At 52.2% G+C, this 16,959-nt stretch overlaps 1 protein-coding gene across 1 annotated transcript; it reads left to right on the top strand.

The window, feature by feature from the left end:
• On the top strand, positions 1–16,916 carry SLC47A2 (solute carrier family 47 (multidrug and toxin extrusion), member 2). Its single transcript, XM_004684565.1, has 17 exons — positions 1–123; positions 867–968; positions 1,278–1,346; positions 1,984–2,132; positions 2,676–2,718; positions 5,584–5,628; positions 5,837–5,934; positions 6,334–6,431; positions 7,323–7,436; positions 8,096–8,163; positions 9,076–9,184; positions 9,950–10,025; positions 10,419–10,488; positions 14,702–14,834; positions 14,910–15,048; positions 15,768–15,811; positions 16,696–16,916. Exons 1-17 carry the CDS (start codon positions 1–3, stop codon positions 16,914–16,916), a joined length of 1,701 nt encoding a protein of 566 aa, XP_004684622.1.
• The last annotated feature ends 43 nt before the right edge of the window (positions 16,917–16,959 follow it).

Below are 16,959 nucleotides of genomic sequence, written 5' to 3'. Positions count from 1 at the left end.
ATGGACAGCCTCCAGGACATGGACCCCCAGGCCCGAGCAGTCTGCTGCCCGGCCCTCCGCAGGATAATCCCTGGCGGCTTTGGGGCTGAGGCGCGGACACTCTTTGTCCTTTCTGGACCCCTGGTAAGCAGGCAGGGTTGGGGGTAGCTACTGCATGGGCAGAGCATGAGGTGCGCTGGGGCTGCTCAGACCCTTCCCCAGAGACTCACGTGATGTCCAGGCTGCTCCTGGACCACCACCTCTCAGAGCAGGGGAAGGGAGGGCAGCTGCCCTGGACAGTGCCGGGGTGCGAGTAGGGCCTGGCCAGCTCCCATGTAGAAAGGAAGAATGTGTCCTTCAGAAACCCATAGGGAAGTGGCTGAAAGACCCTGAGATGAAAAATGAGATGCCCTGCTGTGGGGAGACCGTGCCCCCCCTCCCCCACCAAGGGAAAAGAAGGGACACATTTTATTTCCAAAAAGGAAAAAATAAGTTCATGCACATTTTAATCAATATGTGTGCCTTGTAAAAATTTCAAACAAAATAGAAAGTTAGAAGGGAGAAAAAAATTCACCTGTCATCCCACCATCTGGAAAAGTCACTGTTAGGATTTTAGCATTTGGCTCTGATGCTCCTGTTTGTATGCGGCTTCACCCGTGAGCTTCTCCCCTGCACTTTTATGTGGAAAGCAGAGGCCTGGAGGTCTACACGCAGCTTGCTGTGTCTGCTCCTGCCCTAGGCTCTCTTCCCGCAGGTGGGAGCTGCCCCGGGGCTCAGGGAGCTTTTTCCAGGTGCCCCCTTCCCAGGGGCCTGAGCTGGAAGCCGGACTGGAGGGGCAGGGGGCTGTGGGGCTGCGGAGCTGAGCCTGACCCGGCCGCGCCTTCCAGTTCCTGTTCCAGATGCTGACCTTCATGATCTATGTCGTGAGCTCCGTGTTCTGTGGGCACCTGGGGAAGGTAGAGCTGGCGGCAGCCACCCTGGCAGTGGCCGTGAGTACCCAGCTCGGTCTGTGAAAAGACATTCTCCCGGGGTCTTCCCTGGGCCAGACCTGGTGGGGTGGGTCAGGACAGGGAGGCTCATCTGAGCTGAGGGCTGACAACGTCCCCTCCTGGGGGCCTGGGGGTCCTGGCGGCCCTGCCCGAGGGCACAGGCCTGTGGTGTAGCCAGGGCTGGGGGGAGGAGGGGGGTGGCCCCCACACTTGGGAGCTGCTGCTGAGCAGCCGTGCCCCAGATCCAGGGCCCCCTCCTCACACCCTGCCGGACAAACCCCATGTGTTTTCTCCTGGGTGTGGTTCCAGTTCGTCAATGTCTGTGGAGTTTCTATAGGATTTGGCTTTTCCTCGGCATGTGACACCTTGATGTCCCAGGTAGGTGGGATGCTCTGAGTTTGGTTAATCCCCCAGACCCTGCAGACGTGGCAGGGGCTGGAGTCTGGATCCTGGAGCCCATCAGACTGGCTCTAGGAACATCCCCCCATTCCCACCCTCAAGAGACCCTGTGTTGTCAGGGAACCAGACCCCTTTGAAAGATCCTGACTGCTAGGTGAGGTGGGTCCTCCTGCCCAGGGGGCTGATCTTCCCAAAGGGGCTTCTGGTTTCATGGCGGCCCCGGGACCTGGGCTGGATTCTGGCTGCCACCTACCAAGAGGGTGACTTGGCAAAGTCTCTGTTGAGACACAGGAAATGCCACTGTCCATGGTAGGGACGTCGGGAGACCTGGGGAGAGTGGGCAGACAGAGGCTGGCACAGGGCCTGGCACCGGGTCACTGTCAGGAGGGGTTCCTGGCATTCATTTTCTGAGTGGGCCAAGCGCCCGCTGAGGGAGCCGCCCGGCTGTCATCGAAGGGTGTCAGAAGCGGCCGCTGAGACATTACATACAGGTCGGTCTCACCACACTGGGGATGCCAGCAGGTTGATGTGCTGGTCAGGCTCACCCAGGGGCTGGAGGGAAGGACGGACACGGGTCAGGGTGTGGGCAGGCTGACCAGGCTTGGCTGTTTTGCAGAGCTTCGGCAGCCCCAACAAGAAGCACGTGGGGGTGATCCTGCAGAGGGGTGTGCTCATGTTGCTTCTGTGCTGCTTCCCATGCTGGGCGCTCTTTCTCAACACCCAGCAGATCCTGCTGCTCTTCAAGCAGGACCCGGATGTGTCCAGGTACCACTTGGCTCCTGCTGGGAAGCTGGGCCGGAGGCCCTAAGGGAACCCACCTCTCAGCCTGCAGTTCTCTGGGTCTCGAGGGCTCTCTTCTGGCAACCATCCCTGGGCTCCGTCTGGGGATTCTTCTGCACAAGTTACTGCTCCGGTTATGACCAGCAGGAAGCAAACAGCCAGCTTTGATTTAGGGGGAAAGGAGAGGAATCATTTGCAGCTTGTGCTTTCTTTGCACTGTGCACCAGCACAGGGTCAGAACTTCAGTGGTGCTTTGGAGAAATGAAGTGGAAAGCACCCTGTATCCCCCCAAAGAAGAGAGCGGACTGAGCCAATTTCTGATGAATTACATAGTTTACTGTAAAATTTAGAAATAGCCCCCTTCATCTTATATTAGCTCTGCTTCTTTTTTTACTTCTTGTTAACATAGAGCTCCTCCCCCACCCCCCGCCCTGGCAAACAACATGACTCCAAATTAAATCCCCTCAATCAAAAGGCCCCCAGTGGCGGGGTCCAGCTGGTCAGCTCTTAGCATCTATTGTCTTGCAGGCTAACCCAGGAGTACGTGCTGATCTTCATCCCAGCCCTTCCGGTGAGTCTACTGTCTGCTGAGCTTAAAGAGGGTGAACTCACACTTCCTGCAAAAGTGCCAGAATTCAGGATTCCACCCTGTCTGCTAGGGAGGCCCACTGAAAGGATAGAAGTTCCAATTCCGATTGGTGTAGCTACAACTTTTTTTTTTTAGATTTATTTATTTATGCTTGCAGAGCTGGGGTAACAGGCCAGAGGTGTGGTGGGTGACAGGATTCACCAGAGACAGAGTGGGGAGCAGAACAGGCAGATTGACAAGGTACACTGCTGAGGGGACCCGCACCATGTGGGTCAACTCCCTGACCGGGGATCGAACTCGAGCTGCAGTGGCTTCGGAGAGCTTCATAATACGGTGCATTAACCCATTGCACCACTAGGGAGGGCCCACAGTTACGACTTTTTAAAAGCAACATAACATGGTTTTCTCATTAGAAAACAGTTGAAGAACATTTGGAACACACAGGGAAGAAAAATTTCAAGTCACCTCAGAAAGAGGAGCTAGGTTAATATCTCTTTCCAGGTTTATTTCTATTCATGATGTTTGTGTTCAAACACACACAGTTTGACATGGAGTCGGTGTGTGTCTATTATATCATAACCTGCTTTTTCCTTACAAATGTGTCATGAGTTTCTTGATATACTCTTCCACAATATCCATTTCAAAGGCTAGCCAGTTTCTACTAGTTGTGCCATAATTTATTCATCAGTCCCTATTAGTAGACATTTAGGTTGTTTCCAGTATTCACTATTATTAGCAAGATTGTGATAAACATTCTTAGAGAAAAATCTTTGTGAAAATCTGTAACAATGACCTTGGCATGCTTTATGAGAACTGAAGTTGCCCATCAATGGCTTTTGATACACAAGACAAATTGTACCAGTTCTGCCCCCTGCTAGCAACACTCTCATCTGCAGAGTATTATTATTAAATGTTTTTTGATAGGAACAAATTGCTTTCATAGACATTTTTTTGTTATTTACCAAGGCTGAACGTATTTCCATGTATTCGTTGATAATTTGCTTGTCTTCTGTGAGTTCTCATATACGTTGCTTATGTAGTGGGTCAGTCTTTCCCTAATGATTATATCTCCAGTTAAATGCTACCTAAACTTTTTGTAATATATGTCACATTTTCATTCTGTTATTTGCCTTTTAATTTCTGACTTACAGCATTTTTAATGCAACAGACCCACAAATCTTATCCTTTATTATTTTTTTTTAGTGTTTTAAAAATAATGGACATATATAACATTATATGGGTTTTAGGTGTACAACAGTCCTATACTTTTGTACATTGTAGAATGTTTGCTACATCCAGTCTAATTACCATACAAAGATAACTTTTGGATTCATCTTCTGCCCCCTTTACCACTTCTCCCACCCACCTCCTGGCAACCACGATTCACAGATGTATGCTCTGATGAGCTTACTCACACTTAGCCCATTGCAAGATTATAAACCTGTGCATTTTCTGGTTTCTATTTTTATGTTTAAGACTTAACTCCATTTAACTTAAATATTTTCTAACAGTAATTGACTACTTTCTGCTTTCTCCATGAATGTATTAAGTAGTGCATCTACTCAAGACAATTTCTGAGGTTTCTAGCTGACCCAGGGGTCTCTATGTCCACTCAGGGACACTACTGCACTGCCTGATTTGTCGTCAGTCAGCCATACGCATACTGTCTCAGGGATGGCCTTGCCAGACTTTGATACAGCCTCTCTCGCCTCCGGGCTCCACGGGGCAGAATCCTTGGGGCAGGAGCTTCTAAGGGAAAGGGTCAGAAAAAACAGATGCTGATAAAGTGTGCCCAGGCCTGGGAGGGTGGAGCCCAGTCACACCCACCTCCCTGAAAGGCCAGCACCATGGCCTCTTTGGGGCCCAGCCAACTCCAGATTTCTGCTGCAACATGGAAACCACCTAAAAAGGCTGGTCTTTCTCCTCCGAATCTTCCCTACAAACCATACTTAGACTAAGTTGATGCTATCTTGTCAAACAGGGCCACTGGGGGCAGGCAAAGGAAGGTGTTCTGCAAGGGTATCACTGTAGCCTCGCCTCAGCAAACAAAGCAAGTCTTCCGTAAACTGCTGCTGCAGTTTAGCTGCCAATGAAGCGACCGTGGCGCCGGCTGACATGTACTTGCCTGACACTTGGAATGCTTAAATGTGCCAATGCGATCCTGTGAGTGCACATGCTTATATGAGTATGTAAATGCATGTGCTTATATGTAAATTCCAAACAGATATTAAGTATGCACACACAGGATTATATGCCTACACAATTATCTCCACCAGAGATAAGGAAGTAAGCCCAGAGAGGTCATGAAACTTGCTTAAAGTGACTAGGGCAGGTTGTGACAGGTTCAGAAAGAACAGGGCACGCCCCCACACAGACACCGGGACCATGGGCCCCTTTGTCCACCAAGGCCAGGGAAGGACCCCATAGGTCTGGCTGCTGGCAGCTGGCACCGCTCTGTGCTCTGTTCCCTCCACACTCTCCGTCCAAGGCCATTCCTTTCAGAATATTGCTTCGGGCACCAGAGCGAGGCCCCCAGCCCTAGATTTGGGCTCTGCTGGGCCTCCTGTGGGTTGCAGCCTCAGCTGATAGAAGGCCCAGGTTGGCCCCCCCGAACTGACTCTTGCACAGCTGACACCCCCTGCTGCTCTTGCCCACCCCCTCGCCTCACCCTCCCCCCTTCCTGATCGGCAAGGTAGCTACCGTGTGGGCTTCGCCTCCCCCAACCCCCTCATCCTGGGATCCCAGGCAGACTTTGGCGAGATAATGGCCTCAAACTAAGAAATAGCTGCTGATGTTCATGTGGTGTTTTTCACTGGTGTTTATTTGAATGTATGTGTTTTTATACAGGCGGTTTTTCTTTATGGACTGCTAGCAAAATATTTGCAGAATCAGGTATCCAGCTAGAGGGGCACCCCTGCACCCGCCTGACCCCCATATCCCCAGCTGGTGGGAAGGGGTGCACCTGGGCTTTCTCTCCTCTGCACCACCTGTGACCTGCCCCCACACCCGGCCTCTTTCAGACGCCGAGGCGTGCCTGGGCTTGTCCACACTCCCTTGGCCCTGCCCACCCCTTAGCAAGGCCAGTTTTCATTTATTTCAGGGGATCATCTGGCCCCAAGTCCTCAGTGGCGTCCTGGGCAACTGTGTCAATGGCTTGGCCAACTACGTCCTGGTTTCCGTGCTGAGCCTAGGGGTCAGGTGAGCACGGGGGCAGGTGGCCCAGAAGCCCTGCCCCTGAGGACACCCCCCAGCGAGGCAGGTGACATCCTTGCCTCACCCAAGACGAGGACTGTGGAGGCTGTCTGTGCCATCGGAAGCTAAGGGTCACGTGGAAGTGGGGGGCCTACTGGCTCCCTGAGTTCGGGGAACTGCCCATCAGGAGACAAGGGGAGGAACAGCACCCCTCTGTGCCCCAGCTGGCCAGGAGAGACTGAGAGGGGGGACCTGGGTGGGGGTGGGGCGGCTCCTGGGACACTGTAGTCATGGTGCCACGGCACTGGGGTCCCTGGAGAAGGTCAGTCCTGGGATGGGGTACCCTTTCCTGCCCGTGCTGGCTTCAGTGGGGGAGGCCTCAGCCCCGCTCTCTCTCTCTCCCAGGGGCTCTGCTTATGCCAACACCATGTCTCAGTACACGCAGGTCACCTTCCTCTTTCTCTACATTGTGCTGAAGAAGCTGTACCTGGACACGTGGGCAGGTGCGAAGGGCCGGTCTGTCTTCCTGGGCTGAGCCGGCGGCAGCCGCGTGGGCCCCAACACAGGACTGGGCCTTCTTTCGGCAGGTCGAGGGCCCGGGGGGCCCAGGCCGCCCTCCATTCCTTTCGGGCCAGCTCCCCTTTACTTCTTCCCTCGGTACCTCCCAAGAGCCCTGGAGCCCCCCACCCTATGGGTCACAGTGCAGAGCCCTTTGGTGACAGGTTCACGAACTTTAACTAATCATGGAGATTAGTTAAAACACCGGTGGAATATTAGGTGCTAGGTGATCATCCCCGTGTGGAGGAAATTGAGACAGCGGTTAAGCAATGTGCCCGAGATGCCAGAGATGATAGGTGACGGGGTCTGGCCCGGACCTGGTGCCAGACTGATCCCAGACGGTGGGTTCTGCGCTTTTCTGCCTCCTGTGAAGACCACACCTGCCTTTCCCAGTCATTTCAGGAGCGGCTCTTGAGTGTCCATTGGCGGACAGTGGGGTCCTGCTGGGCCGCACTGTGCCCAACTCTGCTCAGCCCCAGATAGATTCGCAGCTCCCTCCAAGGTCCTGACCTCGTGCCATCCGCCCCACAGCTCTTCTGAGGCCAGAAAGGGCCTCGGGCGAGAGTAGGAAACTGAGCGGAGAGGGCAAGAGAGTGAGATGGAGCCAGAGGAGGACCCCTGCCCTGCCCGAGGCGCCGGTGGGGGAGGGGAGGGCAGCGCTGAGCTGGCACGCCGTCCGCTTCATCCTCCTGCCCCAGCTGGCATGCCCTGTGTGGAACGCCACGGGCCTGACCTGTGGCGCGGAGCCCAGGAGCGGGAGCCCCAGCCATCCAGGGCTCCCGGCTGTGGGCAGACAGGAGGGCCGGCGGCTGCTCAGCTCCCGGTTCTGTTCCTAGGTTGGTCCAGCCAGTGTCTACAGGACTGGGGCCCCTTCTTCCACCTAGCCATCCCCAGCATGCTCATGGTATGCGTCGAGTGGTGGGCCTACGAGATCGGAAGCTTCCTCATGGGTATGTGGAAGAAATGGGGTTGGGGGTGTAAGGGAACCTAGGGAGGCTGCCCAGCTCAGAGCCCTCCCCAGGATGGGTTCACACGACTCCCCACTGGGCTGTGAGTACCCAGGAACAGGCCTGGTCCCTTCATGCTGGGACCACATCTCTGCCCAGCAGGGAGCTGGCCCTGGGTGGGCACCCTGGAGGAGGCAGTCGGGTGGATGAGGGTGAGGGGTTGGATGAGCCAGCAGTGAGCCGGCCTGGCAGATGCGCGGCATCTCTGTACTCAGCCCAGAGTTCAAGCAGCCTGTGAGGCCCTGAGACAGCTCTAGTCCAGCCCCTGCCCCCCATTTACAGACAGGAAAACCGAGTCTCAAGAACAAGACGGTGACAGTCAGTCATGCTGTGACAGGGCTGAGGTCTGGACTTGGCTTCCTGATCCTGATTTATTGTCCATCCCTCACATGCCACTGGACACAAAAGCCAGTCAGGGCAAGAGACTTCAGGAAATTCCTTAACAACTGGCCAGGATTTTCCTGGAAGGCTGGAGGCCAAGCAGACACGCTCTCTGTCCTTAGTTATTTGCCCCTTCGCCTTCGAAGCAGAGGGGTGTGCTGTCAGCTGAGGGTTTGGGCAGCGGCTCACCAGGCTGGGAGCTGACGGGCACCTCCCCACAGGCCTGCTCAGCGTGCTGGACCTCTCCGCACAGGCCATCATCTATGAGGTGGCCACGGTCGTCTACATGGTAAGGCTCCTCGACCGGGCCCAGCCTCCCTGAGGCCTGGCGGTGTCGCGGAGAGAGGCAGGCTGCCGCTCACAGGCCATCCTGGTCTCCCGAGGGCCCTTCTCCCACGTCCAGGCCTGGCCAGACACACAGGTGGGCCAGAGTCACCCACTGGAGGAGCAGCGAACTCTCATGAGAGAGTTTTGTTGTTTTTTTTTATTCACACCATTGAAAAGTGGGCAATTTCGTGTCTTAATCAAAATTTTTACATTTTCCCGGAAAATGTTACAATCTATTTAGCAGCAGGCCATGCTCCAGCACCCCTCAGTGAGCTCTGGGGACCACGTGCCAGTGAGGGCGCTGTCCTTCACCACAGTCCCTCCTCTCCCCTGGGAGAGGGACATGGGACAGCCGTGTCCCTCACATAGGCATCTGCTGGCCTCGCGGGGGCCTTCAGTCTGAGCCTTGTCATAAGCAAAAGATTCACATTTACAAAACTAATTTATGATTCTTATTTTACAAACGGTTTCCACTGAATTATTTTTTTCTTACAGGGATCTTTTCTACATGCTTACGACCACATTCACCTCATTAAAATGCATGTATTCATGAATTTTTGGCAACACACTGATTTCAGTTGCAAGGCCAGTCTGCCTGCGATATTTGGTGGAGCAGGTGGGGAGGGCGGGGTTGGCTGGCTCATTGGGGTTTCAGCACCTCACCTGGCAACCTCAGGCTCACTGCCTGTCGTTGGCCACCACCAATGCCCTCCCTCCTCAGGCCCCCTCCCTGGGAGGCCCCGCCTTCCCGCTCTCCTCCCTCTGACCCAGGCTGGGGGCCACCACCCTCCCCAGGCCTCTTCCTGGCTCAGAGCCCAGCCCGACCTGGGGCTGGAGGGGTGCTCCCTGACGGCCTCCTCCTTTCTGACCCCAGGTTCCCATGGGGCTCAGCATTGCCATCTGTGTCCGAGTGGGGACGGCCCTGGGAGCCACAGACATTGTTCAGGCAAAGCGGTCGGCCGTGTCAGGCGTGTTATGCTCAGGTGGGTGACGCCCTCTCCCGGGCAGGAACTTGGCAAGCTGGCAAGTTGGCGTGATGGAGCAGGGTTGGCCTTGGGACCCAGATTCATCTCCTGAATCTGTTACACCTGTGTCTGGCCCACAGCAGGCCCGGCTGATGAGCTGAGCCGACAATGCGCCCATGAGCAGCGGGCGCCCTCCCGGCTGCTGGGCTGCTTGGGCTCCTGGTCAGCCTCCATGACACACGTGAGTGTCACTCTGGAAGGCCCTTCCTCCCCTAGCGCCCGGGATCCTTCTACAAGTCCACCTCCCAGCGCCCCAAGCTCGGCACTTGCCCCCCTTCAGAATGGACTGTTCCGTGCCCTCAACCCGGGTCCTGTGTACTAAGGCCGCCAGCATTCTCATTGACTTCCCTGGAGAGCGGCATTTAGAGTGTGTTGGGACCCTTGGAGACTGTGTCCACGCACAGATCCTGGGTGTGGGCTGGCAGCTTCTGGAGGCTGCAGATGGCCAGAGGGAGGCGGCCTGGGAACCTGCATTTCTAATACGTTATACTGGGAACCTGCATTTCTAATACGTTATACCGTGATACTGATGCTGCTGGTCTAGGGAACCCACTTTGAAAACCACAAGAGGAATATGTTGTCCTTTCTGGAATGCAAAAGAGGGACTTGACGGCAGGGGGCTGCGGGGCTGTGACCTGGACAGCTGAGCCGGTTTGCGCTGGCCTCTGCAGGGCTCCTCTGTGGGCTGGGGCTGGCCAGCGTTCTTCCTTTTTTCTCTTCCAGTTGGCACCTCGCTGCTGGTGGGCATCCTATTGTTAATCCTGAAAAATCAACTGGGGCGTATTTTTACCAATGATGAGTAGGTAATCAATTTTCTTCACTGACTTCTGGAAAGGTCAGAGCGGGTTCCTGCCGGTCCCCAGAGAGGGCGCACAGGCCCTGCTTGATGCTGGCTGCAGAAGATCAACCCTGACTTTGCTGTCACTGGGAGACTTGCATCTGCTGCGCCCCCCCCCCCGCCCCCGGCACCCCAGGCCATGGCTTCCACCACTTGCTTGTCCTTAGACAAGATGCTAATCAAAGGACCACACAATTGTGAGATTTCTGGGAGGGTCAGTTACATTTTCATGGGGCAACGACTCTAGTCCAAAAACTTGGAGAAAGAACAGAATAGAAAGGGTGGATATGGGCTTTAAGCATGTAGCCATGTCTTAGTGTTCAAAAAGGATGCTCTTTCCTGTATCTTTTGCAGAGAAGTCATTGCCCTGGTGAACAAAGCATTGCCGATTTATATCATCTTTCAGCTATTTGAATCCCTCTGTGTGAGTACTGCACTGATGAAGTCTGATACCCCCAAGTTCCCAGTCCTGAGGCCTCCTAGGGCTCTGAGGATTAGTGCATTAATACAACAGGCCATCAAATAACCTTGTTTCCCACAGCATCGCTTCACTGTAATCTTACACTGCTGATGAGAAAAAACAACCCCTAAGGAACTGCTTTAAAAAAAATTTATTTATGGACACAAGAACTGGGGTAGAGGCCAGAGGTGCAGGGGTGGGGGTGGGTGACGGGGTGGGTGACAGGAGCCACCAGAGACACAGTGGGGAGCAGAACAGGCGATCTACTGAGATACAATGCTGAGGGGAGCAGCGGAGAGATAGGAGGTCTGCTCTGACATGTGGGTCACTCCCTGGCCAGCTGGACATGGGGACTGAACCCAGGCCACAGTGGCTGGCAACAGCTTGATCCCTGAGACTCTAACCCCTGCCCCCCGGGGAGGCCTGGGACCTGCTTTTTGTTTCTAAGAGCCTATCCTCGCAGGTAAGTGACGGCTCACTGTACATGCAGAGGGCTAACTGTACATTAAGTTCCCAAAGTATCGGCTCATATTAGTTCCATAATAGTCAACACAAAGATTCCCCTTCTTTTCTGCCAATTTCTGCCAATTTAATGAGCCAATGCTGGAAAACTGCAGCATTGTAAACTCACAACTCCCTTCCTTCCTTCCTGCCTCCAGAGCTGACCCATGCCCCGAGTGGTTCAGGCACTAAATAGCTACTACACTCTGTTGCCAAGAGCAAAGGGGCTTTTCATAGAGAATCAGCCTTAGAAGGACCTAAGCTTTCTGTTCTTTTGATCACTAAAGGATGTGTTCCCGGGCCTCGCTGGTGGTGCAAGGGTTAGACAGCCCTATCAAGTTATCTGCAGCCACTGTGGCCTGGGTTCAATCCCTGATCCCTGACCAGGGGGGTGACCCACCTGGCGCAGCAGACCTCTCCTGTCTCACCCACTGCTCCCCTCAGCAGAATATTTCAGTCAATCTGCCTGTTCTGCTCCCCACTCTGTCTCTGGTGGATCCCCTCACCCCCTGCACCTCTGGCCTATACCCCAGCTCTTGTATGCATAAATAAATCTTAAAAAAAAAAAAAGTGGATTCCTTTAAAATATGCAAGTCTTTAACTTTAGCTGACTTTCTGTTTTTTAATGTGTTCTGAGTCATCACTTCAAGAACTGTCATTTAAGAAACAGGAGAGAGGTTGAATCTAAATTTTCAATTCAGGATTTCAACGAGGTTCAGTGAAATGGAAATACTGAATGATCCTTTAATGGACTTTGCCTGAATTAGGCCCTATTTTCAAGTAAGATCACCTTCATAGATACTGGGGACTGAGACTTCAGCATCTTACCTTTTTATTATTGAGTTACTGAAGATAATACTATTACTGAAGATTTCTTTGTAAGTTCTGTACACAAGTCCCTCATTGGGAATATGACTTGCATGCCAACTTCCGCCTGACTTTCATTTTCTACCTGGTATCTTTGGAACTTCAAACATTGTCATTAACATAGTCCAATTTGTCTTCTTCCCCAGCTCATACTTTTGCTATGGCAGATGAGAACTCTGCTTAACTCAAGATCACAGAGATTTTTTTTTGTGTCTTCGACTAGAAGTTTTAGCCCTTATATTTAGGTTTATGATTCATTTTGAGTTCCTTTTCGTACAGGGTATGAGGTAATGGTCTAAGTTTACTTTTTCACACACAGAAATCCCATTGTTCCAGAACAATTGTTGGTATGAGGAAAATTTCTTTATACCAGTAGTTATTTCATTTCTGATTTTAATAACCTGTTTTCACTTTCCTATTTTCCCGGTCTCGTTTCATCATGGTCAAACCCTTGATAAATGTCAATTTTGTGGCAGTTATCAAAGAACTAGACTTTCTGGTTTCATTGGTTTTCTCTGTTGCTTATTTCGATGACTTTTACTCATATTTACTATTCTTACCTTTCTGCTTTATTTAGGTATAGTTTGCTTTTGTTTACTGGTTTCCTAGGGTAGTTAATTAAGTTATTGGTTTGAGACCTTACTTCTTTTCTATACATTTTCTATACATTTTCCTCTAAGCATGAATCTAATATATTTTTCTTTATATTCAGTTTAAAATATTGCATTCTATGCATTTTACAGTTTCTCTTGTGATTTATTCTTTGGCCCATGAAGTATGTTGTTTGACTTCCAGATATGTTGGGTGTTTCTAGATTCTTTTTTTCTGGTAAATCTAATCCTGTTGTGATCAGAGACTACATTTTGCATGCATTTAACCTCCTAAAGTGTACTGAGAATGTTGCTGGCCTTGCCTAACATAGGTCTATCCTGGAGAAAGTTGCATGCAACCTTCCCTCCGGGATTGCTTGTTTGTTCAGTTTCCCCAAGGATTGCTTTGCTTATTTAGTTTCCCCAGGGATTGCTTTGTTTGTTCAGTTTCCCCAGGGACTGCTTTGTTTGTTTACAGCAGAACCTGTAGCCGCTAACATCTCTGCTTAGTTTTGTTAACTTATTTTCTCTTATTTTAATTTTTAAGCTTGTTATAGCTTGTCCCTGTGTCTGCATAGCTTAGTATTCAGCCAGTTATTGGTATTCCAACACCTCTGAGAGTTGATAAGGCTTCCCCTCTCTGCCAAAGGATCATGTGTGGCCTGGGGGAGGCCCCAGATTTTACTTCCTTTTGGGCCTCCTTGTGTTTCTCCTGCCCATATGCTGGCTCCATTGTCCAGGACCGTTCAGGAGGTTTGGGGCTACTCTGGTCCCCACTACTTATATATATATGCAGAGCTTCCAGTCATGGGAATGTGTCAGGCCCTCAGCCTGCCTCCTTCTCGGAGCTCTGGGTCAAATCCCTGTCTAAGCCACTGATCCACTGCCTCTCCCAAACAGGCCCACAGCTTTAGGCTAGAGGGGCCATCGCTTTTTGTGTGCCAGCTACTGAAACTCACTGTCTAAATCAGGGCTTCTCAACACTGGCATAACTGACATCTTGGGATGGACCATTCTCTATCATATGTGGGGTCTGTCCTGTACATTGTCAGATGCTGAGTGGCAATCCTGGTCTCAAACCACACTAGAAGACAGAAGCACCTCTGAACTGTGACAACCAAAACCATGTCCAGACATTGCCCTGGTGCCCTGAAGAGTAGAATCACCCTAGGTTTGAGATAAGGGCCCAGCACACATCAGTTATAATTTGGAGACATTTTTTAACCCAAAACGCACCATCATCTTCTATGTCATGAAACATAATGACATAGACGTCCCAAAGAGTTATGAATGTTATTTGGCAAAGGGAGACTTTGTGTGTATGATTAAGTAAAGGCTCTTGCCATGGGAAGATTACCCCAGATTATCTGGGATGCCCTATTTCCAAGTTTATAATCCCCAGTGCCTTGTTGCTCAAATGCGTAAAAGCAAACCATGAAATATCTCACATCCTTCATCTTAGCAAAATAAAGGCCATCAGATATCATTCAATAATATTGACCAAGCATGAGCTACGCCTTGCGGTTTTTCAGTTTATTAGGTCTGAAGTCAGTCAGAGGCTGAGCCTAGACCATAAAGCAAAGTGGCAGCATGCTTCAGAGCATGTGTGCACATGGGCAGTGACGGCAGGGTGGCGGCTGCCTCCCACCGACCAAGGCACCTGGCTCCCAGGGAGGTCTAGCGCCGAAGCCAGAGCTGTGTGTTATGTGGCAAAAGGAGACGGTGTGCTTGTGATTAAATGAAGGCTCTTGCCATGTGGATTTTATCCCAGTTTACCTGGGAGGATAAAGTTAAAGACAGGATCTTTAGCAGTGACTCACCCGCTGAGAATCAGAGAGCGACGTGCGACAACAGAGACAGCAGCTGGAGTGGTGCCACTGTGGTCTGGAGACCGTGTGCCCAGGACTGCGGGGGGCCTCTGAAAGCCCCGAAAGGCCAAGGCACAGGCTCACTCTTGGCCACTTTTACTTCCTAACGAGGCAACAAATGGTGTAGAGGGGAAGACGGGGGTCTGGCGCTGTGAGTTTTTTTATGTAACACTGGGCAAGTGACTCGACCTCTTTGACCCAGAGTCCTCATGGAAGAAATGGGGATAAGCGCACCCACCCTGGGGCTGTGGGAAGTGGGCATGCAACGGAACTGCATGGCAAAGTACCTACGGCATGCACTGTGCCATCAGCCGCGTCAGCACTAACCTCCCCCGTCTGCCTCCCTCCCAGTGTGTCTATGGTGGAGTCCTGAGGGGAACAGGGAAGCAGATCTTCGGAGCGCTCGTGAACGCCGTCATGTATTACGTCGTCGCCCTCCCGCTGGGCATCGTGCTGACCTTTGTGGTCAGGATGAGAATCATTGGTATGTGCTGTGAGGAAAGTCCGAGGAGGTCTGGGTGATCACCCGACATTCCCCATGGTCACTTGTCTCCTGCAGGCCTTTGGCTGGGCATGCTGGCCTGTGTCCTTCTGGCGGTTGTCGCCTTCACTGTCTTTATGGTCCGGATAAACTGGAAGCTGGCTGCAGAGGAGGTGAGTGAGTCAGCCGCACAGACCTTAAGGCTGGTTCTGGCCAAGTGGATGGAGACAGCTCAACCATAAGTGCCCAGAGCATAACAGGCCTCAGCAGTGATCTGGGATACAGGTTGGGGGGCTGCAGGGTCCCTGAGGGACATCTCGGCCTCAGTGTCTGCTCCTGTCACTGTTACTGGACTGCAGGATGTGCCCCTGCGAGCAGCATAGCTCCAATTCACAGAGAAATGCAAAACCTTTCTTAGCCAACCCCCGCTCCAGAAAACCAAACACAAGCAAGTTGCTCAAATGAGGCCGAACCCAGTGAACCCGAGTGTTCCCTGACTTTGGAAGAGAACAAAATCACCCTGCCAAATGTCTTCTGGAATGAACAGTTGAAGCCACAGGCTGGCAACTGTTTCTCGGAGAGAGTTAAGGCACAGCTCAGTCTTTAGGCAGAGGGGTGCTCTTCTATGAACCTGAGTCCTAGCCAGCAGTGGCCTTGTTTCCTGTGTGGATCTAGTCATTTTGGCATTTAAGCCAATGGATGAGAAAGACTTAGAACACTTCCCCCCAACTGTGAATAAGTGAACACGAACTGCTTTAGCACAGTGTTTTACAGGCAGTACACAGATGAGGCCAGCGGTGAGGGGAGGTGGGGTTGCTGGCAGGCTGACCCAGCCACGGTTTCTCTCCTTCAGGCTCAGAAACGCGTGGGGCTGCCCCAGTGGAGTGCGGAGAGCCCTGCAGGCCCTGTGGGCCCCGTGAGCACGATCCCTGTGAGCACAGGTTCCAGACCTGGGCCTGAGAAAGCTGTGGGATCTTCAGGTAATGCTTTGACAGCACTTCTGCTGGGTACACACAGCTGCTCTAGTGCCTCAGGCGGCTGGAAATGACGTCCCACGTGCCAGAAAGATCCCATTAGCATCCATTAGTTGCCTGGGCTGGCGAGGCAGGGAGGTGTAGTCCTACTGTCAGATGCGGGAGCAGAGCAATGTGTTCTGCAACTGGTAAAGGCTAAGAGATGACCCAAGCATTGCCCTCCCAGACTCTCGAGTGTGCTCTCACAAAGACCCCCAGGGGATCAGTCTGGTGCCACAATCTGGCATGGCGGGGTACTTCCCCTTCTACCTCTATTCACCCCATTACATACACAGTGCCTCTGTCCAATGTGAGAAGTGATGGCCCCAGACCAAGATGCAAGGCCCCAGGCTGCTGCGGAGTGCCAGACTCCTGTGAAAACAGCCCCGAATTTTAGTATCTCCATGTCCTGGCCCATCCCGGGCTATGTCTGCACAGACACTGCAGGGAGCCAGCTAACAGGCTGGGGCCGCTTGTCACAGCAGGCATGACTGCGTGAGTATTTAATGTGCTCTCTTCAGCGAAGTGTTACATGAAAGTTACGTTCCCTGTGTCACATTCATCACAAGAACAGCTTAAACAGGAAACTACCTCCTCTGATATCAGTAATAAATTTTGCCAAACACCAAATACACAACTTTGAATGCTGTCCCATAATTCCCTCCTCTGATCCTGGTAGACCAGAGAGACATTTTTCTATTGAATGGGCCTTTTCTGTTGTAAGGCACAGAGGTCAACTAATGAGTCATACAGTAACAAATGCAGCCAGGAACTTAATCTGGGCTTCCTGATTTCTGAGGTGACATCTTTCTCTGGTTCTGAGTACAACTGGCTTCTGCTTATGTCTACAGTGGCAACGGGCAGTTCCCCAGGCATTATCCTGACAACGTACTCACGGCCTGAGTGGCATCTGGACCTCTTCAGGAATCCTGAAGCAGCCCATTCCCTCTCAGATCCTGGCAGCAAGCTGTCAATGAAACAGCTGGCCATCCGCCGTGGGGCTGCTCTGGGGGCAGCGTCAGCCATGTTGACAGTGGGCATTGTCTTCCGGGCCCTGACTACCAGATACTAGCAAAGCGGCTTGGAAACAGAAAGCGAGACAAGGATGGCTAGAA

This window comes from Condylura cristata, unplaced genomic scaffold (genome assembly GCF_000260355.1).
Source record: "Condylura cristata isolate star-nosed mole 26May11 unplaced genomic scaffold, ConCri1.0 scaffold00017, whole genome shotgun sequence".
Classification (NCBI taxonomy): Eukaryota; Metazoa; Chordata; class Mammalia; order Eulipotyphla; family Talpidae; genus Condylura; species Condylura cristata.
Note: the sequence above shows the minus strand (reverse complement) of the source record. Positions and strands in the feature narration are given on the sequence as shown.

What these genes read in the sequence shown, in the direction of transcription:
- SLC47A2 (XM_004684565.1), top strand. Translation starts at nt 1, where the DNA reads ATGGACAGCCTCCAGGACATGGACCCCCAGGCCCGAGCAGTCTGCTGC. An exon ending in CGTATTTTTACCAATGATGA is followed by an intron (nt 10,026 to 10,418) that starts GTAGGTAATCAA and finishes TATCTTTTGCAG; the next exon opens with AGAAGTCATTGCCCTGGTGA. An exon ending in AGCTATTTGAATCCCTCTGT is followed by an intron (nt 10,489 to 14,701) that starts GTGAGTACTGCA and finishes CCTCCCTCCCAG; the next exon opens with TGTGTCTATGGTGGAGTCCT.